General features: G+C 41.0%; 2 protein-coding genes across 6 annotated transcripts in view; both read right to left on the reverse strand.

Annotated features, from left to right (window-relative positions):
• Nucleotides 1–17,878, reverse strand: part of prkd3 (protein kinase D3) — a 39,087-nt gene extending 21,209 nt beyond the window's left edge. The window contains exons 1-3 of one of the 4 annotated variants that reach the window (XM_063908909.1): nucleotides 17,489–17,878; nucleotides 16,434–16,601; nucleotides 15,941–16,295 (exon numbers count right to left, since the gene is read on the reverse strand). In XM_063908909.1, coding sequence (XP_063764979.1) covers nucleotides 15,941–16,240 — 300 coding nt within the window. In that variant the 5' untranslated portion in view covers nucleotides 16,241–16,295; nucleotides 16,434–16,601; nucleotides 17,489–17,878. Of the gene's footprint in view, nucleotides 1–15,940; nucleotides 16,602–17,488 lie in introns of all 4 variants that reach the window. The other 3 variants (XM_063908910.1, XM_063908908.1, XM_063908912.1) reach the window with 3 other exon arrangements.
• A 535-nt stretch (nucleotides 17,879–18,413) lies between these two features.
• Nucleotides 18,414–25,287, reverse strand: mocs3 (molybdenum cofactor synthesis 3). 2 transcript variants are annotated; one of them, XM_063908913.1, is made up of 13 exons: nucleotides 25,035–25,287; nucleotides 23,483–23,615; nucleotides 23,297–23,389; nucleotides 22,740–22,860; nucleotides 21,938–22,012; nucleotides 21,643–21,760; nucleotides 21,430–21,538; nucleotides 21,259–21,321; nucleotides 20,623–20,786; nucleotides 20,390–20,437; nucleotides 19,723–19,819; nucleotides 19,533–19,640; nucleotides 18,414–18,607 (listed from the first exon to the last, which is right to left on the reverse strand). In XM_063908913.1, the coding sequence occupies exons 1-13, from the start codon at nucleotides 25,125–25,127 to the stop codon at nucleotides 18,450–18,452; spliced, it is 1,380 nt and encodes a 459-aa protein (XP_063764983.1). In that variant the 5' UTR covers nucleotides 25,128–25,287; the 3' UTR covers nucleotides 18,414–18,449. The 2 variants fall into 2 exon arrangements, with proteins under 2 accessions (XP_063764983.1, XP_063764984.1); XM_063908914.1 differs by lacking the exon at nucleotides 20,390–20,437.
• Nucleotides 25,288–25,716: the final 429 nt, after the last annotated feature.

Genomic DNA, 25,716 nt, shown 5'->3' on the forward strand with positions numbered 1-25,716 from the left:
GAAATGATCCTACTTCTCAAGCAAATTAAACTATTTAAAACAACCTCCTAAATCCACTGGATAAGAAGTCACAGAGACTACAACACTGCTGTTTTTCTTAAATTGTAATCACAGGACAACAATGCTGCACACATATAATGATCTGATAGAATAAAATACATTGCTGTAGATTAAGCTGCTCAATAGTATATAAAGGAGCTCAAATTAGCACAACCAACGTTTTCAGCTGTAAATGTAACACACATGTATTTTTAATCCAGAAACATCTTTAAATGTAAAACAACATTTTACTGCACAGTAAGTATTAGCTATATTGTTTCACAATGAAAAATCAGCTGGATTCAAGAATGGCCAAGACCCCCAACTCAGCAGTTGTTGTCACTGGCGATGTTTGTGCCAAACTAAACCCAGACAAGCCGGGTCTGACCTGGAGCTGAGTGCACCGACGTTAAGTCATGGGATCAAGAATAGGGGCGGAGAGGAGGGTGGGAGACGTGGAGGAGGAGGAGGAGGAGGTAAACATCCTGAGAGGAGTAGAGGAGAATCAGCTCACAGGAAGTGCAGCGCCAGTCAATACTGAGTCACTTCCTGTACTGAGGGCAGCCCATAGCTTCTTAGAGAACTGACACAAGTTAAAGGGCTCGACCAAAATTACACAAAGACAAACACAACAGGGATATCCAAATATCTACTGTACACGTACATTTGAAAATTGAAGCGTGCAATAAGAGCTCTCCTGTCCTGGACAGCGTAACATCCTGACAGTGCCATCAGTGGGAGACGGATGATCAGAGCATGGTTTGTATCAAAGTAGGGAACGAGGCGCAGTGATTTTAACACCGTGGCTTGAGCCCAGTCTCTGTGCCAAGCAGGCTGGTACTGGAGGATCCACCAGCTGTTTCCCTCTGAACCAGGGTCACACACAATGAGCCACGTAGAACAATGCCACCACGGTCCAGGAGCACCGGGGTTGGCAGAGCGTCTGGGCACGGGACGCACAAGACACCTGGAGCCTTTGAGCTGCCAAGAAACACACATTCAGAGACAGCAAGACAGATTGATGGGTCAGAAAAACACGGGTGTGTCAGATGATTGGTGTCAACAAAGCCAGACGAATGAGACGTATGAAGGTGAAAATGTAATTCTGAACAGAAAACTGAGGCATGCATGGGTCTTTGAAACACTCCAACAAAAAAGTGGGTTGTCAAAGGCGACACGCAAGTTCCCTTCAGGGATTAATAAAGAACTACATCATAAAACCACTTCTTGTACAGCGGTGGGTTTTTCCCATAGAGACCCTTCTTAGAATAGCATTCATGAACTGTCTGGATGTTCTAGGAATAAGGAACATCTAGCCCGAAAAGCAATATTTATGGTCAACATGATAAGCAACAGTTGTTCTGCACACAATGCCTTGCACTGCTGGAAAATTTATATTATATTATATTTCCCTCCAATGTATTGGGCTAGAATTAGATTACTAGATTATACTTGAGGTAAATTGAAAAAAAACAAGTGTTGAATAACTGCATTATTACCATATCATAATTACCCCAACAATCGCTGCTTCCTAAATGGGGCTGCTGGGGCTGTGTGAGGTTAAAGTGTGCATTTAGAGAGTAAAATTAACTTGTTTTCTTGTTTTCAAATGACACACTACAAAAAAAAAACACCGTCCCAGCCTCAAATTAATTTGAGGCATTTTGTATGTAGAAATATAAAGCTCCTCAGGCTGTTCTCATTGACTGTTCATTGAACTTTTGAAAAGGAATGAAAAAATAATTTGTTAGGAAATTAAAGAAAAAGTCAGGTGTAGTATTACAAAGAGCGACAGTCTGTGTAGGGAGGAGGTCAGGGTGGATGGTTTGGTTTCTTTTGTCACTAACTTACGTTTCTAAATAATGCCACATATGGAAGTTAAGAAACAAAGAGACTTATTTTCACCAGAACGAGAGTCCTTCTGACTAAATGTTTTCCTGAACCTCGGTAACGTAATGCACTGTATGAAAAATAACAAAATCACTTTTCGGAAGATATTGTATGAACCGTTGCAAGATATAACGTTGAGTTACGACATAAACTACCAATCACATTGCAAACTAAAGGTACGCCTTCACAAACTCATTGGGCCTGGATGTGTTGAAAGGTTCACGTGTTTCTGCCAAAAGCAGTTCAGTCAGACCCCTCATGTGTTTCTTTGATATGTTTATTAGAAGCAGCATTTAGTTTGACTTTGGAAGCAGCAGCATTAGTGAGGCAGATCTGGCAGCTTAAATAGAGCGGCAGGTTAAAGAGAATGTGTTTGGCAGGCTTCGCCCATGTATGTTGGAATAAATTAAATAAAATGAATTGTATAAAAACACTCTCATTCTTCTATGTTATTGGGGGACCACCATCAACTAATGATCTCCACTGCACCGAAATATGGCAAATACAAACTTGAGATGATAGGGGAATGATCTAAACACAAGGCACGTGCCCGTATGATGGAACATTTCTAGCTCGCCCCCTCCTTATGACACACCAACATCCTAAACCCTGTCACCCTCTAAGGTGATTAATGCTATGCGGCTCAAACCATCACCACACAGGCAGGGGGGGCATCCTTCCTGAGCCGGCTGCAGTGTCACGTTGGGAGTTTCCTCCACTCGCCTGCATTGGAAGCCCGCACGCACAGGAGTCGATGCCCAAATCTAACCAGCTTGAGTCAACTCCCCTTGGCACCCACCCTGTGCAACACTTTCCACTTTACAGAATGAGTCCCATTCCACAGCAGGAGCATCTGTCGGCCAGAACATAAACGCCACGAGGGCAGAGGACACTATTTTTTTCCATGCCCCATTAAAGCGAGAGGAAGCCAGAGGTACAAGAACAATAGATCGGACACAATGTTACTGTATGCTGTTCAGATCACCCAGATAAATGTATAATTGATGGCTAACCAATGCAGAAAATCTCTCCATTCACACATATTTTCAGCTCTGAGCATGTAAAATCAAACCTCCGGTACACATGTGCATCCCCACACACCATCACCCCACACATGCTACCATCTTCAGAGCCAATAGTGACTAAGCATGTCTTTTGTCATCTTCAAACGCAAACCCATTCAGCCTAGAAGCCACGACCACACACGCACACCAAAGACCCCGGTGCGGAGGAGCTGTGTGTGAGGTCCACAAGTCAGGCTGGAAAGAAGAGTGGAAAGGGGCTTTGCAGTAGTAAGCTTTTGTTAAACGAGCTAATCCGCCATTGATATGCTAAATCCTGTTATAAGGAAAGGAGAGTGAGAGGGGAAAGGGGAGATGATGGGGAGGGTGGGGGAATCTGAAATATGATCGTATTTCATTGAGCGGCAAAAACAAATTACCTCAAGACAGCCATGAAGAAATGATCTGGTTTGAATAACCAAGTGTGCCATTTGGCTTTCAGGAATATTGATGCTTTCTCATGCATAGCTAGTATCAGTTGCATTGTAAAGCTCCAAACGATAAATTGGGGAAGTAACTCCTAAATCAGAACTCATTAATTTAATCTGACATTAAAAATGGAAAGAAAAGCTGGTGTTTAACGTTCTGCTGAATGTCTGCACTATCACAGTCAAATAAACCAATGTTGCGTCAATGAGGAGAATACAAACTGTTGTCCAAATAGAATACAGTTCACATGATCCTGCGGTTAGACATTTGTGTTTCTGTGCATGTGTGATGTGTGGCTGAGGTGGGTGGCGAAAGGGAAGCAGTGTTGAGCGGGGGGCATGGGCTCTGACAGATGGCCATGTGATTACAGTAAGGAAAGTATGCTGCTTGACCTCAGGCTGCCTCACACCTTTATTAGTCTGGCGGCGGGCCAGACAGATGTGGAGGACAGCTACAGAGAAAATCATGTCCTGCTCCAGGTCTATCTGCAGGAGCGAAAACACTGTTGTTTAAACTGCACATGTGCAATTTCAAATGTTATTCATAAACACAGTTAGCTGTAGGTCATGTGCACAATAATGTTAAGCAGCAACTAATGACACTTTTAAAATATATAGATATTTTTGGGCCTAAAATGTGCCTGATGAAGGGTTGAAAGGGGGAGATATAGGGGATGATGCCTGAAATGCCTCTAACCACTGAGCTATTCGGCACTTACATCCCATACCTTTTCAAAAGGTCTGAAAATAGTCCCCAAAATAATTCAGTACAGTTAAAAAGAGCTCAAAATAGTGTTGTTAAACGTTTTCAGTCCCCAGTTTATCATCTGATAAATTGAGGAAAAGCAAATCAATCTGAGAGGCTACGAGTTGCAAAGTTGGTAGATAAATTAAAGCACAAACAAAGTAAGCAGGCATTATACACATTAATAACATGAAGCAAAGCTGTCAATAAAATGATGGTCAAGACCTTTTAACCTTACACTATTCAAATGTTGGGCTTGAACATGTCACCATAGAGTCACAAAGCTCCAAAGTGAAAACGAGCCTAATGGGGGCTCTTTAAGAAATAACAGCCTGACTGGGGCCAGGCAGAGAATCAAAGCTCTAATGTATTAATATTGTATTATTCAAATATATATCTTTATATTTTAATATCAGCACTAGAGGGTTTTTATGTGTGTCATTTATTCATTCATTTAATTTAATTTAAAGTTTCCTATTGGTGAGAAAAGTAAACTATATTTTTCAACTTATAGATTAATAATAACAGGGTCAATTGAACATGTCTTATATAATTATTGTAACTGTCTATCTGTATTTGTGGCAAATATGCAATAAACCCAAGAAAGATATTGTTTATAAAAAAATAGAACAGCAGAGGGTAGAGGACAAAACCCAAATATTTCCATCAAGGTACTGAGATCCTGTGAAACATTTAACCAGAGTCAGGAGGTAGAAGGTTTAGCTTGAGGTGCAAGATAAAGACTGTCACAAGATGAGTGTGATACAAGATGCTTTCTCACCAGATAAATAAGACTATTGACTAATACCCCTGCAATTATCTAATAGTGGTGCAACACGCATCACACAGCCCCAGAGAGCCTCCACCAGAAGCCACAAGATGTTGGTTTCTGTTGGTCCTGATTTCATTTGTAGGGAGAGTCCCTTCAACACATTAAAGAGGAGAAAAATAAGAAAAGAGCTCGCTAAAACAACATATACATGTTGGGTTTGATGTACAGAAGATAAAATGTACAACATGTGCTCCACAGTTAGTCATGAAACCATAAGTTCCATTGAGCCAAAGCGAGGGTTTCACAAACACTTTTTTATTTGAAAACAGTGGGGAAACCATTGTTTGACTTTGAGGTATATGTTAATGCCCACAACAGAGAAAAAAAATACTTCAATAAGTCGGCAAACGAATGCATCGGAAAATCCAATTATGTGCTCACGCGAACCTTAAGGGAAAACTGAGTAATTACTTTCTTCAATTCACTTCAAACACTGTGTGGAAAACTGTGTTAATTTATTAAAGTCAACTGTGGAGTTGTATTTGTTTTCATTACATATTATTCATCTAATACAAAGTGAAAGTTTTCCAGAACGCATGGTACGAAAAACACATGCACAGAGAATTATACAATTACTTGAAATGGGCATACACATAATTAATTTGTCACTTGGAGTGTGGCATCAAAAGAAGGCACAGTGGAAACACTCTTCCACACTTTTCCACTGGCGTGTTCAATATTAAGTGTTGTTATCCTGTAATTTGGCTGTATAATTTATAAATCATTTACTTTGCAGATGTACTCACTGTACTTTTCATGAGCCGACTGGAATCAGCAGTCAGCAGAATTCTGAAATACACAGTGTGCAGAAGTCCTACCAAAATCGTAAGTGCACAAATTAAACAACCTTTCTCATGGCTAATTAACCTGCTATAACTAAAAGATGAAATAAGAGTGCTAATATGCAAATACAATATTTCATTCTACATCTTAAGCACACAAAATGTGGCCTTTTGAATTTAACGATCATGACTAAGGAAAAAGGCAAGAAAATCAAATTCTTATCTAAAAAATAACTGGATGTGGAAGTGGTTGGACTAGTCCTTTAACACGTGGCTAAGACCTAATACATTTCATTTTAAGTACCAAAATGATACTGACATTGTATTTTGACATTTCAAATGTTGTAACCTTTAATCAGGAAATAAGAGTGCATACATTATATGAATCTTGAATGCAACATCTGAAGCACTAAGAAAAATGAGGCTTTTTGAATGAACACATGCAGGATAAATGTATTGGAACACCGTGGACAGGCGTTAAAGGATTAGTCCAACGTTTTTGTTACATTTTCTAAGCGCCTGGCCCCCCTCAATTTTATTGAACTCATCCCTGGAGGACTTGAGAGCTTTACTGAGTTGCAACAGGTGAAACACTTACAAAACAGAGAGCTTTGTGATGCAAATTGACATCGTCTAACACACACCCCGCAGTATGATTCACTTCGCAAGAAATCCTTTTGCAGTGTGCAGCAAAATACTGTAAATCTCCTGACCACAATCCATGATGTGTCGAGCAACAGCATAGAATATGCTTGCCGTCTGTTCTGCAGCCGGTGCATGAGAAAAAAGGCAGAGATGCATGCTTTATTTCAACCGTAGATTACATGAAACTATTTGCTCCTCCGTTTGCAGGAGCGGGCCAAGAGAAACACACTGTAGCTTGAGGCGGAAAGAGCATATGGTTTACATTCAAGCAGGCATCTTTGTACACTTGCAGGATGAAGCGAAATCATCCCGTCACTCTCCACAACATACACACTATCACACACCTCCTGAAGGCAGCGTGTTTTCCACTGCAGAAAGGAAGAAGTGTTAGAAACTGAAGAAGCCACAAGCAGCGGAAAGGAAACCGGTTTAGTGGGAGTGCGGCAAGAAGAGCTGTGACTTTCTCGCTCCAGCGCTGACTAAGTTGTTTCCTTCCATGTGGCAGAATATATGGCAGAAGGGTTCATTCATAGGTTCATGCTGTATGACGCTGTGTCATTGCGGTTTGTTCTTCAAATCAACACAACACGTCCAAATGACATCTAATGCTTCTCAGCCAAGCGTGGAATAAAGCTTTACTTGAAATATATCTGCTACACTCATACTGTAGCAATGCACTTTTAAAACTGTAACGCACACCACACAACATCACCATCACTCATCTGTTACTTCCCCTTGCTGCATGTATCAGCTTTGTGTGGACAAGACGCAACAAAATGACATAGCAACCTAGTGTTTGAGCAATCAATTTCAACTACTTCTCACTCCTTCTTCCTCCTGTATGTTTCAGAGAAGTGTGAGCCTGACTGCCGCATAGCTGGCTCATTAGAGAAGAAAATGGGCCATGTGTTCATATGCAATTAATTCACTGCCGATTTCCTTTTTACCGTAAACCGAGAGTATGCAAGCGTCTCCATTTCTGGTGCAGACAAGGTGAAATCACAACTCTTAACCACCAAGTTCAGGTCCAGGCCTTTGTCCAGACCACAGCGTTCTGTAGGATACTCTACACCTGTCATCCTAAACCTCGCTCAATCATCAGGAGACGCTAACAAAGCTATACCGCTTACCCAATTTACATCGACCGCAGTGGCTGATGGTTTCCAGCCAAATCTCTTCCTGGTTTTATACGAAGCGTTGCTCTCCAAAGAAAATCCCGCAATTATTTCACCAGCCTTTTTAAAAAAAATAAGAATCCAGAAACAATACTCTTCTGTGGTCATTTTGGCATGAAGTACAAGAGCAATGAAGTGGAGTGGAGATAATGATGATGAGGTCAGTGTTTGGTTGCTATCCACTGTATCCCCAATGACAGCCAGCTGGGGTTTGGCTTCATAACACCAAAACATATTTTAACATACATGACAGAAAATGTGTCATCTCTTTTGCTTGAATGCATATGAGTGTTGTGTGAATGAACAGTGTGAAGAGGGCCAAGCGGAGAAGAGGAAGGCTGAGTCACAGGATCTAAGGCCTCTCAGGAAGAGAGCAGTGTGATCTAAGACATGCTTGGCCAGGCCCCCGCACACTGCTGATGAGTTATAGCCCCGCTGCGATCCTCCACCAGCACCTCCGCCTCGCAAATAAAGTCCAGTACACACTCCATCTCCCCTCTCTGGGCTTGGAGTAAAGGCCGCCAGATTCACCTCCACACGGGGCAAATAAACAGGTGAACCTGGGGGGATTGTGTGCGAGATTGATGGCGACTGCACTTTCTCTAGTTCTGGCAGAGCAGGGGGTCAGAAGGTGAACGGTAATAGCAGGATGTAGGAACATGCTGCTGTTGCTCAACAGAAACATTAATAATTGCCGTTGGTTTGGTGTTCCAGAAAGTGGGCAGGCTCTAACTGCTTGAGGTTTTCTCTTTCTTTATGATAAATAATGAGGTTCTGCTTATACAGACATTGCTTATGTTGAATTAGCAGTTTCACAGAATTGTACCTATGTAAGAAAGAACCACATTTGACAAAAAACTAAACCAAACACTCAACGTAGCCAAATTCCAACAGTCAAGCTGTCGCCTTTTTCAAAACATAAGACACCCCAAAGGCGATTTCTCTGAACATTTTAAACACACAGACAAGAATAATGGCAAGTGCAGTGTGGAGAAAAAGCCATTTGAACGCAGGAACACAGACAGAACAGGCTGTGCTGCTCCGCCGACCGCAGCAGATTGGAGCGCAGGAGCAAAGAGAGAATATGGAAACAGGGAGCGGCTCTGAGGGGAACAAACCCAACAGCGAGTGCAGCCGGAGAAAGACACACAGTGACAAAAAGAGTCATGCTGAGTGGCTGACTGTTTCCCTTTGGCTTTCAAAAATGCTCCAACAAACCAATCTAACAAAAGCGGAATTGTGATACTTCTGATTTTATTTTGCCTGTGGCGCTTTTTCATCTCTTGAGACTATTTCCCCTCATAACACAGTAAGTTTCTTGTTGAATCAACATGTAATTGCACTTCCCCTGCCACCTTCCTATCAGTATGACTGATCACTCACTTCACTGAAAGACAGGAAAGGCAAACAGTGCTGAGGAAACAACACAGAATAAGACATTCTGCTCCTACTGAAGGGATCGATAATGCCACGCTGACAGGACTGTGTACAACGGAAACCCTGTGGTCTTCATTTGCAGGGTGTTAGAAACTTTTGTGCTGTGTTAACACATCTGATAAGATCATGATTGTGGCATTTGTATGTGGTATTTTGGAAAAGTGACATTAGCGATTAACCACGTCAAATGAGCAAGGCTTAATATCTTAAAGAGGGCAGTGTGCATGTCTTTGGAACCCTTCCCCTTCATTTTTCACGGTTGAAGTCCTCTAAGTGTGCTGAGGTTGTCAGCAAGTGCAGTGAAGGAGGAACTCCGGTTCAAGCAGAGGAGAAACTCTGGTGGTTAATGAGTAAATTAATAAGGGAAATGAGATATCCTCTCTCTGCCAACAACCGTGTTATGCTACGGTTATAAATTTATGAATGGAAACTGGTAGAGTTTCTCAGGAAATGCTCCAAACCCACGTGGTTGGCCTAAAAAAGGACAAGCCCAGGATTCCTGCAGAATCAAATTACTGCTGCCACCACTTGAATATAATCACAATGAAAACCCATTCAGCCAGAATGATTAAAGATTGGAGTGATCGAAGATTATCTCCTGTCAATGGCATAAGTCGAGTATGGTGAAGGGCATTTGTGGTAGAAAATCCAATGCAGAGCCACACTTGGTGGCAAAAGTGGCCTTTTACTGATGGTTTGATATTGTCAGGACATCAGCCATATGCCAGCCGCAAGCCCCTTCATACCCCCCCCCCATCCCCGGAGAGCACCACTCATCTCCACTCTGTCATTCTCTCTAACTCTTGTGGCCGGGCCCTGTGTTCTCCCTTGCCACTTTACATTTAGAGGGGAGCAAGGCGGCAGAAATGTGCACTACAGATGGTAGAAATTACTTAGCTCACTTAACTTCAGAGATATTTTTTTTCCTTTTTTCTTCTCTCTCTCCCCTTTTCCACAAATTACTCCAAGACTCTGGGAAATTGATAGATTCCTTGTGGAGAAAGGCTTTTGACTTTTACAAGGAAGGTTGTTCTTTTTCCCGCAATCCCAATTGTGATATCAATTTGGTCAACTCCATGGTTTTGGAATATATCACTATCCTTTAAATGAACACTGAAAACCAGCTAAGTTGGAAAAAGGCTGAGGCCATAACCAAGGACCAATACCAACAGTGAATATTTTGACTTAAAGGTGACCTGTTTTTTCTTGGGAAGGAGTTGAATGTGCTTTCCAGGAAACGTCTGGCCTCATGTATATCACACATAAAGCCCTGTGCTGTTGAGACGTCCTCTGGGGTGAAATATGTCTGCCAGCTCTATAGGAACACGCAGATGTGGGCTTATACTGTGGAAGGGAGGGAGGGAGGGAGATGGTGGTGATTTATTTCCTGTGTGTTACAGTTAGTTTTGGTCCATGTGAACTGCAGTCTCTCCATTTTCCATCTGCACCCGTCTTTATTGCTATTTTCTCTTCTCGTTTTCTTCTCTTTACGACTTTATTTGTCTCCTTTTGCTTCTTTCTATAGATACTGTTCTCCATATTGGGTCTATCTTTATTACAGACACCAAATACAGATCCCATGTGAAAGGGTTTGTGATTTTCCTGTCATATTATAAAGCTTAATTGCCAAAGCTAAATATTCCGATCCCAATTGGATACAATAATATTTGTTAAAAAGCTCCTACCGACAAATACAACTCAATCATGAAGGACTATGAATGCAAACCAAAGAAAGCAACTTAATCTAATTAATGTTGAAAATAGGAATGTTGAGCTGTTCTTGTTTTCTCTGCCAACTGTTACCTTGTGATCATGCAAGTGATATTGCTTAAAGGATTTAGAACAATCCAAATCTTAATCCAAAAAATGTTGTTTTTTGAATGCTTTGCTTTTTTACTGTACGTTCTCCAATGTAGCCTGTTCCTGACTCAAAAAGGCCTTTGTCTGACTAATTACAGAGCCAGCTGTACAGCCCTCAACCAGAGACTGCGAGTTAGAGCACTGACAAAACCAGTAGGGAAACCTGTGGCTGAGGCAGCTGCCTTTCACAGCATTTCCAGCTGGAGTGAAAATAAAGCAACATCCTAAGGACAAGCGCTAAAACTAAAGTATTCATAAAAGTAACATTTGAGGCAAAAGCTTCATGGTTTTTTTTCCATTACCTTTGCCAGAAGAACTTCAAATGTCCTTTATCCTGCTAAGCTTTATCATCCCCTGTGAAAGTCAGAAAAACATTTAACTGACGCCAAGCTACAGTTTAAACTGATATAAAACATGTCTGCAGCCAACTTTCTCTGGAATGTTACTCAACTCAGCCACTCCAAAATGCAAATGTGTCTTTGTAGGATATTAAATACAGTCCCATGAAGATTGAAAACGAAACTGTGTTGAATGCGCAGTTGCCATTACAGCATCCATCAGAATTTGTCAGATGTGCAGTTCTACCAGATCAAGTGTTTAGCTTCAAATATTTCAGTTTCCTAGCAGTGTAATCCCACCCATCCCGAGCAACATCACATCATCCTCCAAAAATGCCTGGGTGAAGAGGAATGTTCTGAAGCTGGCTGTCTGTCCCGGCTGACCAGCTGGCTAACTGGGAGTCATTTCTCATGGAGTCATGAACTTTTGTCCCGCCATTGCTCCCTTGCTGGCTGCACGAGAGGACTTGGGCGACACCAAACAGGAAGCGCTCAACAAGTGGAAGCTATGGATGTTTATCTCGTGCCATTCATCAAGCCCAAGATCCAGACAGAGAAGCCGGCACCCCACCAGTGAAACAAGGCTGTCCTGACTTGGAATTGCATGGAGCCTTCAATGCGCTGTCGTGGGTTAGTTGGGTACCCGACTGGGAGGGTCTCCGCCACGCACTGGCTGGCTGCCTTCATCCTGTCTCACAGTCCTCGAGGAGCCTGGCATCGAGTTCACACCCTTGTGCCAAGTGTTGACACTAAAGCAGACATATTTTAAATGATTCCGTAGATTGCAGTAACCGCAATAGCCGTCCAAAGAAAAAAACACCAAACTTATCAAGATCAGGTTGCCCCGGACTTAGGTTGACCTTAACCACTAAAGTTGGTGAATGTGCTCCAAACCACTACTATCAAAACCAACTTCAGATCAGCACAGAGAAAGAATCCAAACGGTGGATGTTTGCCAAGTCGTGGTTACGTCTTTAGCAGGATGAGGCATGAACCATACGAAATCTATACAATACACAGCTTTTAAAACAGGCAGCATGACTCCACGTCAAACAATGAGACTTTTCAAATCTAAAGGGTTCAGGAAAGATATGAGAAAGCAACCATGAAGACCATGACATGATATAGAGTAAGGAGAGCACATGCGAACATCTGGACATTTTACAGCTGTCCAACTTCAGCCAGAGTGCAGCTGCTATAGCATACAGGCTAGTGTCCATGCTTTGCCGAGTGAGTACTCCACAAGTTTAAAAGCATTTTTAATACAAAGGCTCATTGAAAATTGAATATGAGCTAATTTGTCATGATGCTTCTGTCTAGTTCGTCAAAGGACCTCATACATCTTATAGTTTGGCAGGCCATTGAGGGAACAGGCTCAAAAGAGGAACGCAAAAGATAACACAAAACTATTTTCCAACAACGGCAACAAAGTAAATCACCCACTGCAATGTTCTGTCCTTAAGCTATGGTCACAAGCTTTGAGAACATAGTGGTTGCTTGTGTTTTCTACTGAGTTTCTGAGACTGTACGCGGCATAAACACAGTGAATGCATGGCAGTATACTCCTTTTTAGTAAGGAGACAGGCCGTTACACGTTACCTTGATTTAACTCCACTTCTAAGTGTAACCAAATGTCTCTCTGCATTACAAAGTAATATAAAGAATGTAAACATGTAGTTATTGCTGTTGGGAGTACAGGCTTGATAAAGTGAATGCTTATAGTGAAATCTGAAGCGTCACTATAAATCCATACAGTGTAAGTATTTACACTTTGTACCACCAATAAATCAAGCTATGTTGCTGGAAGAGGTCCATAAGGGGAGATTATGTAGTTTGTCTGTATATTGGGAAAAAATAAGAGTAGAGACAGGACAAAGTGGAGGAACTACATCTTCCAGCATGACTTACGGACACTGGTATGCCATGAAAAAGATACTGTGAAAAGTAACTTTCGGTTGCTGCTATTGTCCTGCTGGCAGGGTGGCCCAGAACCAGATAACTAGCAGGAAAATGGTTAATATTATGGTTAAAATGAATCTAAAGCATCTACATCCCCCTGTAAGAGGTCATAACAGCTAACACAGCAGAAATCCTGACACTGCATGGACAGCTTTTAGTTGGGATAAGCATCCCTGTTTGTTGCATGGCTGAGTGGTGAGTCACTTAGTGAGGCAGGCCAGCTCTCAGTCAGCGGAGGAAACAGCGGCACGAAGGGGGGAATAAACTCTATCTCCATGCAGATATTACCACATGAAGACTAAAGCGTTTTCCTGTCTCGCATCTGCTGACAGACACCTGAGGTTCTGCTGACTAGAGACTTCCTGGGACAACTGTCAACGGCTTAAGCCAGGGTCACAGATCCTCAGCTGGAAAGGTTGGCCAGGATGAGTGGACCCTGTAGAAGGGCTCACCATTGACAAGCATATTTTAGAAAGAGAAGTGAGACAAGGATGGTCTGGAGAGCGCAGAAGGCCTACAGTCATATTTTCCATTGATATCAAAGCCATGTGGCTGGATTTCATGAAATAGTTGAAGCAGTACACTGCATTTGGCAGTGTTTAATAGAAGAAAATGAGGATGAGCATGCTGGATATGTTTTGTAATGACAATGTTGAGTATATTATGATAAAAAAGGATGTACAGTGGTAAAATGTTAACTGTTTATATAGTTTTCTTTTAAGTTCCCATGACTGTTAGCCATAAATGATATCATTTCCTGTCATATTTTATTAGAGTGCATGGAATGCACGTAATATAACGTTATACACAGTGATATCATTGCACATTTGCAGTAGGTGATTCTGATCTCATCTTGGAAGATTATCAGCACCCACTCACTATTAAAATGCACTGGTTTTCTCTTACCGGGTTTGTCTTCAAAGCTTTGTATTTCCCACCCTTTTCCTGTTACAGATTCTTGCAACTATGCCAATATGTTACAGTATCCATGTAAATATGCGCTCTGATGAGATTTTCTGCTCTGCGGACCAGAACTGTTCATAACTAGCTAGTGAGAATCAGCAGACCTCGTAAAGAACAACAACATTACCCTGCTCCTCAGGAATGTCAACTTGGACAACATGGAAGCATAGGACACAGGCTGAATACAGATAGCTCCTTCACTGTCTTCTACGTACAAGTCTGTTCCTCATTCCGGTTTTTATTTCCATTATCATCATCCCTACAAACATACATATAGCTCTGACTGACCTTAGTGTTCACATCCTGGTGGCTGATGAAAGTGCTTTGCTTAATCAACCTCATTTTTGTTGATTTGATAATAATTACTGACACAAAGGGTGTAATCACCATCACACACGAGAGGTTGTACAAACAGTAACATGTGGATGCACACAGGAGCCATTTCATCATTCCAACGGGCTTTGCTCATCATTAATCCCACACAACTATGAAGTACATGTGCATGGGTCAAATAAGACATTAGCTGAGTGAGACGTTCAAAGCATCTACTGTACATGTCAGAAACACTACTAAATGTATTATATATTTGATCTACATTTAAATCTATTGTACCAATTACTGTAAAATGGACCACTAGTTTAATCCATATATTTATGTGAAACACTTTGTTGGTCCTATTTTGTCCCTGAAATAATCCAAAGAAGATACAAAACTACTTCATAAAAAATATACAATATCTGTGGTGCTGTACTTCTGTGAATTATGGCTCAAATCAAAAAATGATGTTCTATTTCCGTTATAAAAAAGGGAGGGCATCTGCTCTGTATCCATGTTGGAATAAAGACTACAGAAGTCCCTCCTTAATATAATCGGAAGAACTTTTGTATATGTAACGACTTGTTTTAAACGACTTGAGCAATAAAACACATCTCCTTTTTGACGTCCTTATTACGACTTCTGTGACAAAACTCATAAACACGCTAAAGTCGTAATAACGCTGTTTCAACTCTCGCAATGAGTCCATTCAAAAGGGCTATAAATCCACCATTAGCCTTGGCAGGGGTCTGCTCATTTTGAGAACCATTATAGCTTTTATATCGAGCCACTTTAAATTAGAGACATCATTTTGATGCACGTTCAAATCAGGCGGACGCAAACTGTGATCAGACCTCTCTCAGTACAAACTAAATACAACAGGCAAATTAAAGCTGGCACTGTTGATTTGCACTTTTGGATATTCACACAAGACAAAATATGAGATGGCAAATGATGAAGCGTATACTTTTTGTATTTGAAGCTACTGAGGCTACACTCCAGTGTCATTACAACACATTACAAATGTCATGGAAAATAAAGAGGGGCCAACATCAGCAAAACCACAGAGTAGTTCTATGTGTGTGCAGTCGAGCTAGTATGCCTGCACTTGCACCATGTACAGTAAGTCCAGTAACACTATACCACAATGTAAATAACTGGCGCTACTACACTGTGTCCTGTAACTGGAGGAGCGTCGGTGCTGTTGTGTGCACGCTTCTGTGGTGTTTGACTCATTTTGGGGCATGAGGCCCAGATGTCCGCTTTGGAAAACAAAACCTAAACAGATGAATATGGTAGAAGACAGCAGAGCACATGTTGATGCATCATGTCCACTGTCTTCAAGTTGGAAAAACAAGCTCTGCATGTGTTTGTGTAAAAGCTTTTCCTTCAGAGGACATTAGAAACTAATGTTTGATATCCTTAATTGAAAACGGAATCATATATGAGGGTGTTTTAACGAGATGCCTACCTTCTGGTCCACTATGGAGCACACCAGGTCTTTAACAGCAGACAGCGACAGGTCACTAGCCTCCAGGTTCACCGTCTCTCTGGTCAGCCCTATCTGCAGCAGGAAGGACACCCCATGGAAGGAGCTGCGGGAGTTGGTGGGGCTGGGGACGCTGTGACTGCCGTTGGACAGTCGGGTGTAGAGAGGTCCGGGTGAGCTTGCCGTTGTGGTGGACGACGAGGTGGACGAGGATGATGGGTGGTGCGGATAGAGAGAGTGGAGGAAGGCTCGAGGTAAGGATGGGGGAGAGGAGGCAGACATTGGATTTCTTCCAATGGTGACGTGGAACGCTGAATGGTGGAGGTTTTAGTGAAGACTGGCCAGAAAAAGCACAGTCGACTATTGGTAGGGGGAATCTTTGGTCCTCATCAGTGGGAGTGAGTCAGCACTCTGTGTTTTATCAAAGTGACATTGTTTTTCATAAATTAAGAGGCTAATAAGCAACTCCACCCACCTGAGCTCACCAAACACACACTCGTTCAGTAGACGGGCAGGTGAGGGAGAGAACTTGTGTGGACAGTCCGCAGACTTCTGCAGAAAAGTCACTGCAGCAAGCCTCATATCCAGAAGTGGTGCTCCTTCTCCCTACTGAAGTCAGTAATCCACTCTGACCACAGGAAGCCTGTCACCGCAAACATACACAAACAGAAACAAACACACATAGTGCTATTTTTATTATTAAAAAATGTATTCACCTATCTGAATACAGGGGTAGAAACAGTAGTGTCTGGCAGACATTGCATTCGTTTGTGTTGTAGTGTCAAGCAGCCCTGGTGTATGAATGAAACAACTTATTTTCTTAACTATGCGAACAAATGAAGTTGAAGTAATGTAGCAAAACACACTTGGAAAATGTATTTCACTACCAATGACCATCATAAAATAACAAAATTAATATTTCACTTTGCCAGAATATTTTTTTTAAAAGATTTCACTGTACTTTTACTGAACTTTACTACTACTACTACTACTACTACTAATAATAATAATATACAACTTGGGTTGCAGTTTGCTGTTGCCTTGCAGTGTTTTGGTGCTTCATAGAGTTAGCTTTAAGCTAGCTCTTATTGTTTCATTGTAAATGGGCCGTGCTAAAGGAGCCACAGCTTCAACTTTTTTGCATAAAATCATTAGTTTTAACTCGTTTATATAGCTTTTTTGACATTTACGTAAACCAACACAACTGTTTTAACAACGGGCTCCTGAGCTTGCACAACAAACAACATTATTAGCGTAAAAGACATGTAAAACTTCATAAAGCGTATAAGTTCTGTGTTTACAAGTATTCAAACTCCACAAACATCTGGAAGCAAGGCTTCTTAACATCTGCACCCCTCCCACTTTCGATAGGCTTGCTGGCAGAACACAACCCGAGCCGAGAATACCAGCAAAACAAGTTATACAAGAGCTGAATCTACACATTCACTTTGTTGTAGCCCTACTATCTCCATACATAAAGCCCGTTTGCAATCAAACGACGCCTTGAACCATTCTGAAGTAATACTTTACCTTCACAGTCAGCGAAGGGTGCTTTTCTTTCCATTGTGAGCTTACTGAAGAAACTTTGTAACTCCATCAACTGAGGAAAGCGGAGCCTGAAGTTTCAAACTCTGCACTTTGTGGAAGTCACACCAAAGCGCAGCGACGCAGCTCACATGTAACAAACACTGACATAAGTGTTACACACAGGCGTGCAGAGACTGACCGAGCCGTCCATTTATTTTCTCTTATCTTTTATTCCAGATTGTAAATTCATGCGCATCTTATTATCCTTCCAGCTGTGTCTACTCCCCCTGCCTGACGAGAAAAAGAGCGGCCACCGTGGCTGGGGCTTGGAGTCTTTTTATTATCTCCGCATAACTGACTTTCCATGTGTGGGGAGGAAAACTTGAACTACAGTCCCTGTGAAGCAATGGCGCCTCCGATGGAGCTCAAGCCAATGCGCATGTGCCTTTCTTTTCCGTTATTTCAACTTGGCCATGTCGCGAGCCGGATCAGTTTGTAATGATGATTTCCAAAGTTGGGTCCAGGAGTCCTCAGAAGCCCATTAAGGGAGTGCAATATGTCCCCACGAAAAAAATACATTTAAAGGGAAAAGGGGGTGTTACGTAGGTCATTGTGTCTGATTGAGGACACTCACCTGAAAAGTGTAGGTTTAAATGATTATTTATTAGGTTAATTAACTATTACCATTTCAGTGAATTTAAAGAAAAACAGGAAGAGGTACCTGATTTTGCAAGTATGCTTACGCGGTATCTAACCACCAGCTTGTGTTTTTCGATGAACTGAAGTACACGATAGATTACACAACACATTTAAGGAACTGCTCCATTGTTTCTTGGTAAAGGACATTTTAATATTCATTCATGACATTAGAGTCAATTTAGCTGTAAGCATGATGTTCAGATCGCATACAAATAAAATCAACAATGAGGACAAACAACATTCAGTTTATTGACCATTAAATGGATTAATACTGTGGAAATGTGGGGTCAATTCTCTTCGCCCAAGCCATGAGGCCTCCACTGATGTCCTTCACTGTAATACTTTCCACTTCTGATCCACTCATCTTCTCCATGACTTGCACCGCCTTCTGGGAGTCGTTACCCAGTTTGCAGATTATATACACTGTAGGAATCAGGAGAGGGAAAACACTGAGAGGTTAGTTAGGTAACGCCAGCACTATTATGCACATTTTTAGGTACATACTTGCACTTTGTGCCTCTAATGTAAAATGTTTAGATGATTTATAGGTCAAAAAGCTTTTTATTACAGTCTGCTGTGATTGGTCAGCTGGCTGGCTCTGTTGTGATTGGTCAACTGCTAAATGCTGCATATCACCTAGAATGTGTTGGAGTGCTAGCCAATAGAAGCGCATCTGTTACATAGTGATGTCACTATGTTATGGAAGTGAAACAAAGGACTACAATCGAGGCGTTTGAGGCAGGGAGGAGTGTGTGGGAGAGAGACTTTGAGATTTTAGCCTTTGCAGACCATTTACATGCATATAAACCTACTGTATATAACACACTACAGAATAGGGAAGACCGCAAAAAGCATAATAGGGCTCCTACATGTCCGATTCAAATGACAAATTTACTTCAAATGTTCAACCTTTAATACTTTACTACCAAAGACACAAAAGCTGCACACATAAGTTTGAATTATACAAACGTTACATTTAAAGAAAAAGGGAAATAATTTCAATCACAGAGTTGAGTGAGCAAATAATAAACAACCTACAGTATGTTAGGGCTAAATTTAGCTCATTGATAAAGAAAGCTCAACACAGTGAATACCCAGAACCTCACTAAAATAACGTTGTGAATATTAATTTCTCTAAAGCAAGCCAGCTGCTCAGGTTGACTGTACTTGTTTTGGAAAAAAAGGGTCACCTAGCAACTCCATTACAACCTAGCTGTCCAAAATAAGCCTGCGGCCGGGCAGTATGAGACCACACAGTAGCAGCATGTGAATATGCACGAGTGAGGCTCTACGTGCCTGTTCATTTCAGACAACAAGTACAGACCCTAAAGGGTGTTTGGCACGTTACCTGGAGGCCTGCAGTCACCTTCCATCTGCAGCTTTAATTGGCTGATTCTCTCCTGCAGTAACTGGATATGTTCACTCTTCCTGTCCTCTAAACTTGAGAGGGGAATGTCTGGCAACAATATAAGGTGAAAAATTACACAGTAATGTAAAATAGGAGATTGATTTTGAGCTTCCATTTCTAAAAAGGATACTGAGAGAGGTAGGTAAGTGGCATATATCCACCTCCACAAGAGGGCGCACGTCCAACAAGAGATGGGGCTCGGCATTGTCCATTATCGATTTATAATCCTGAAATTACATTGAAACAGTCCTTAATGCTCAACTATTAACTTTATAATTACAGAGAAGCACTGCCTTATCTCTTGGGACAAGACATTGATTTATATCTATACAATAGGTCAACCATAATTACAGCAAATGTTGAAATGATGCTTTGATTTGCATTTTTTGAGTAATAACAACATTTAAACTGGTTTTCCTTAAATCACAGGAAACAAAACTGTTTTCTAACTGGAGCCTCGTTTTCACAATCTCGATTACAGCCCAATCAATCATGATCCCAATCTCTGCGACTAATGACTCAGCGGGTTTGAAAGCACCAATTCTCCAGAAAACAGATGCGATCCACTATCGCTGCTCTCACTGCCAAATAGAACGTGTTATTCTTTCCCATATAAAATCTACAGGCACATTTTAAGTCATTTCCCATTTGGGGCTGGGTCAGTGCTGAGATGTAATCAGTTAGTGAATGCACGTGAAAACTGAGAAAATTGTGAGTAATCATAGAATAAAGAGCACTAAATACAGGGAGTCACGCAATAGCCAAACTTCTTTGAATCTGGACTACATATTCCCTACCTGAACTGTGATCCTCTGATCTCTGGAAAGAAGGTTGAGTATGCGGCACTGAAACACATGGAAACATCAGGGCAAAGAGAGATTTTTCCTATGATTACAGAATAATGATATTTACCATGTATTAAATGGGAAAATCAAGTTGATATAACACACACTTGTTATTACTTAGAGAAAATCAACGAACTACTGTGAAAAGGACCCAGTAATATTAGGCAACTTCCTCTTATGCCCACCTTATCAGTGGCAGCAGAGCCACAGAAAGCCTCATAGTCCACCAAGCGGGTCACACTGGGGTTCTCTCCACACACTGCACAGCCGGCCTGCTTGGGCCGCAGCTTGATGGATCTGAATCTGGCATCTTGAGCGTCAAACATCACCAGCTGTTGGCCGCAGGAAGCTGGCACGACAGGTCAAGGAAAAGGATACACGACTTTGAGAGAATTGGCGGCGACGTTTTCATTTGTGTATGAAAACCCTAGCAACATTTAGGCAGGAATATAATTCAGTACTTCCCTGGGTGACGCATAGAGACCAGGTGTGAGGATGGGTATCACAATGCAAGACAGAAGGCAGGATAGTGCAACTCTATTATGTAATGCGAATTATTAGCATAAGAACACTTTTACAGCTTCAAAAACAGTTCTCATAGGAATAGCAAATGAAGAGTCAGCAGAGTTTTTGCTATATGAAATCAGTCTGGCAACAAATATGCATTTCATACCTAACTTTGTTAGAATAAAAAGAGATTTCAGCAGTTATTTGTTGATTCATCCGGACGACTGGGCAGAAAATTGTGATGTAAAGCAACAAAATGTCTCAGGAGGGCACTGTATGTATAAAGAGTGGGAGTTCAGAATAGAAAAGGATACAGCCTTGTCCGGAGGCAATCTTGAGGACTTCCAGAGCTTGGAAGCAGCCCATTATCCCTGGAACTTAAAGAAAAGTGGAAAGTTTGACATAAAACTATCATTTACATTTGCAGAGACTGTACTTTGTGCACAGTTAATGGCTCCTGGGCAAGTAAAGGGGACAAGACTCACCCACTCCTAACACCCCTCCATCAGAACAGTTGGTCACTGTCTCCGAGGGTGGGGGGACCGGGTACAGACATCTGTAGCAGGGGCCTCCACGGTAGTTATACACGGTCAACTACACACACACACACACACACACAGCAACAAGGCTTTACTCACATTATAATGTAGTGTAGCTAATGGACTTTTGCTACATGAAATGTGGCCTTTCTACTGTACCTGCCCCTCCATTCTCAGCGCGCTGGCTGACACCAGAGGCTTGCCACTGAGCACACAGGCGTCATTCACCAGATACCTTGTGGGAACGTTGTCTGAGCAATCAGCAACAATGTCATATATGAGGTCAGCTAGGTCAAGGTGTCAACACAAATGTGTTAGTCACATATATACATTTCCCAGCTGAATATCTGAAGTCATGCAGTAAAAGCAATCATAGGCCTGTAAGAGATCTAGTGGAAAGCAGTTTAATTTCCAAAGAATAAGCATCTCTGTAACAGAAGTGGGTTGAGGATACTGTTGAATGAGTTGCAAGGCGTTTTCCGACGAGAGCTGCAGGTGGTAGGGAATACACTCTACTGTTGAGTTCAATCTGTGGACATAAAGTCACATTGAGACATATTAATTAATTTTCTATACCATCAGGTTTGATTTTCTGTGATAAGCAACTTTAACACAATCAGAAGAGTATTCCTATCACTGTCAAATATGAGGGTTATTTTGGTGTTTCATTAAAAATCAAGAAAGAAACACAATACTGCAACATGGGCGTTTTTAATCATGAGACCTTATTCATGTGTCCACTCCCACCCTACATCACTCTCCTAAAGTTTACTGTGTCTCAACTATGAAAAATCATGATAAAAACCTGTATTATGACTCAAAAACCTTGTATTAGAAGTAGAATTTTGCATGTGATCAGTAATGACTAACTTACATAAAAAAGTAACACAGCATTAAAACCCTGCATCTGTTATTCAGAGATATAGCGCCCTCATGTGGTTGTGGCTACGCAATGTGTGTGTGAACCACAGTGGGCCCACTGTGAAGGAAATAGCACCAGAAAAAGCCTCTAAAATAACATGTTTTCAGAATATTTGCAGACTGGGGAGAAATACACAACCAAATATAACCTGTGGTGAGACTGGAAAATGCCAGCATGCATTACACTGTAACCAAATTGTTACAAATCACAACACAGAGCACTTATCATAGTTAGAGAACATGTACTAATAATATCGAAACACTGACCTCTTTGTTTTAAGCCTGTCTGTGCAGGTTTCATAACAAATTATGCATGAATGTATGCCCATCTGTACCTTTTAACTGCATTAGCAGCAGACAGAGCCTTTGCCTGATCTTGGTTCTCCTCCCCATGAAGCACCTGTCTGTGCAGGTTACTGAGCTCCACCTCGTCATAGTCCAGCAGGCCCAGGCGCCCTGCATAGACACAAAGAGGAAACTGTCAAACCCAGTTTGACAGGCACGACAGGCACTATTTTATATGTGTTTTTTGTTCTTTGCCTTTTATCGAACTCTCTTGCATATATTAAAAAAGAAATAACATCTGTTAACATACTTTTGTCTCTTTTAGTAAGTGTTCCCATCGTACCTGATTTTAATCTTTTAACAGCATTAAAACGGGTGGTATGACATTTTTTGTGGGAAATGGGAATAAATCCTTTTGCCAGCAAATCCCATCCCCGTAGGTACACTCATTTAGTTTCCCAGCAACTACGACAAAATGCTAAATTGCTAATTAAAGACCTTGCCTAAATGGGAAGACAAACCCTCAATTATAAGCCACACCCATCAGCAAATGAATTTCAGAGTTAATGATTTGATTAATTTGGCATTAATCAGTAAGAATACCTACCGATGCCTGCTGCTGCAAGATACTGTGCCAGGGGGCAGCCCAGTCCTCCACATCCCACAACCAGCACTGACGTCTTGGATAAGTTTAGCTGACCTGTGGATAATAAAGAGTTGATGTGGTAACGTATGCCATTAATCTCAGTTGAAATAATACTTACTGTACAGTACATGAGAATAAAATCCATACCTTGGACACCAAGCTCGGGCAGAAGGAGTTGTCTGCTGTACCGCATGATGTCCTCATTGCTGAGGGCTGCTTTGGCTTGAAGCGCCGATAGGGGTGTCACTTTCTCATACAGCTTCAGTACTGAGGCATTGCCCTAATATCACACCCACCATGGAGGAAATAATAAAACAGATAGTTATAAGAAACAAGTTTAAACAGGAGCTTTGAGCCATGTGGCAACGGAGACCGCCACAGCATGCCTCTTCAATACAATAATCTACATATGTCTCTCTTTACACATCTCTACAGCCCATATGCTGGACATAAGGCGCTATTTGGGAAAAGCTTGATTCATATGGAAGGATTTACATGGATTATAGTATGATTATTTATTTATATTTGCTCTTTTGAAATATACATTTTTTTTGGATCTTTTACTTATTCCTCTTTCCATGCATGAGGTGAGACAGTTTTTAAAACTTAAACAGTTAGCTTGTTTAGTCAAGATTTTCCCAACCAAGGAATCAAATCCCTAAAGGAAAAAAGACGAAAATAAGTTTGAATAAACTAATCTTTATATTTTCCAGCCTTGTCTAAACCTGTTTTATTTTGTGAAATATAAGAACATTTTACCCATTTGCCCAAAAAGTTAAAAGAACGAACAAACATGTGAAACGTTTAGGGAAACTGCTAACCAACACCCTAACCCGACAGATATTTGGAAAGAAATCACTGGGAAACAACTTGTTTATCCTTTATACAGAATTATATTCTAAAAGTGGATCATTTTTCATGATAAATCTTAATCTGAAAAGTAGCAAAAGCAGTCGGACAAATGAAGAGGAGTGAAAAGAACAATATTTGAAATGTAGAAGAGTAGAGGTATGAAAGAGCAGATAATTGAAATGCAACTATTATCAAGTACTTTAAAAATCTAAAAAACACGAAGTGAGTACATTAAATGAGTAACTTCCCACCACTGCTGAATATTTTCTGTGTTTTTTAATGGCAGGGGTCTCTGCTCCTATTCACATGAGCTTTTATAGAAAAGTTTCCTTTTTTAAATAGCTTTTTACAAAATAATGGTATAACTTCACTGTTACATAATGAAACTGGACGAGTTGAACCACCTCTTTGTATTAGACAGTAATGCTTCTTATATTTTATATGAATGTCTTCATAAAAAGAGGAGTGTTATCATTTAAAACTCTTAGATCTGTTGTAATAGATTGCATGTCATGTGACTTCAAATCATAGGAGCGTTGTAACTACACTACATAGCCTAAGTACGACACACCTCCGGAATTAATGTCTGTGCGTTATCCAACCATAGACTAACATTACTGCGGGGACAGAAAGCTAGATAACCCTAAACCTCTCTCTATCAAGGAGTAAACTTACTGGCCCAAACGTGCTGTTATGTGCCCGGAATTTATTAATGCATATACACCACAAAATGCTAAAATACTTTAAACAAATAAGGGCGAGTATATTTTCAAAACACGCTCCTGTAGGAACATAAGATAATTTATCGATTGTCAGAAAAGTTAAGTATTCAGTGAGACTTTCGTACCTTTTCCAGATGTGCCAGTTTATTCTTCAGAGCGACGATTTCTTTCTCTTTCTCCTCGAGCTGTGCTTTCAAACAGTGCACCTCGTGAGCCATGGCTTCTGGTTTAAAACACGTGCAGTTGCAAACTAATTATGTATAGATAAAACAATGCTATAATTCAAATGCAGCCACTATGCAACAGTGTTACAGGAACATTTTGACAAATGAAGCACACGAGCACAAACTTCCGGGTTGACCACGTGACAACCAGTCCACGTGATAGGTGATGTGTGAAGCGCTGATTTTTCCCAAAATGAAGTAATTTAATTTGTAATGCTATACATGTATCTTCGGGAAAATAGATGCTGCTGCATTGAGGTGTACTTGTACTAGACTCAGATGCATTATAAGGATCAACAAGATTATCTTAAAATATAGGCTATTATTACGTAGTGTTTTGGGGTGTGTTTTTTGTAAATAAGCTATAAATCACCCTGTAAAACGCTGACCGGTTATTCGGTAATTACGTTTCGCAATAACTCGTATAAAGAGTTACAATAACACTTCTGACATTAATAGTCTTCATTGGTTAAACATTTATTTGGAAAATAACCGAACTTTACCGAACTTGGTTTCTGTGAGTGAATTAATTGTACACACACACACACACACACACACACACACACACACACACACACACACA

This window comes from Eleginops maclovinus, chromosome 19, assembly GCF_036324505.1.
Source record: "Eleginops maclovinus isolate JMC-PN-2008 ecotype Puerto Natales chromosome 19, JC_Emac_rtc_rv5, whole genome shotgun sequence".
In the NCBI taxonomy this organism is placed as follows: domain Eukaryota; kingdom Metazoa; phylum Chordata; class Actinopteri; order Perciformes; family Eleginopidae; genus Eleginops; species Eleginops maclovinus.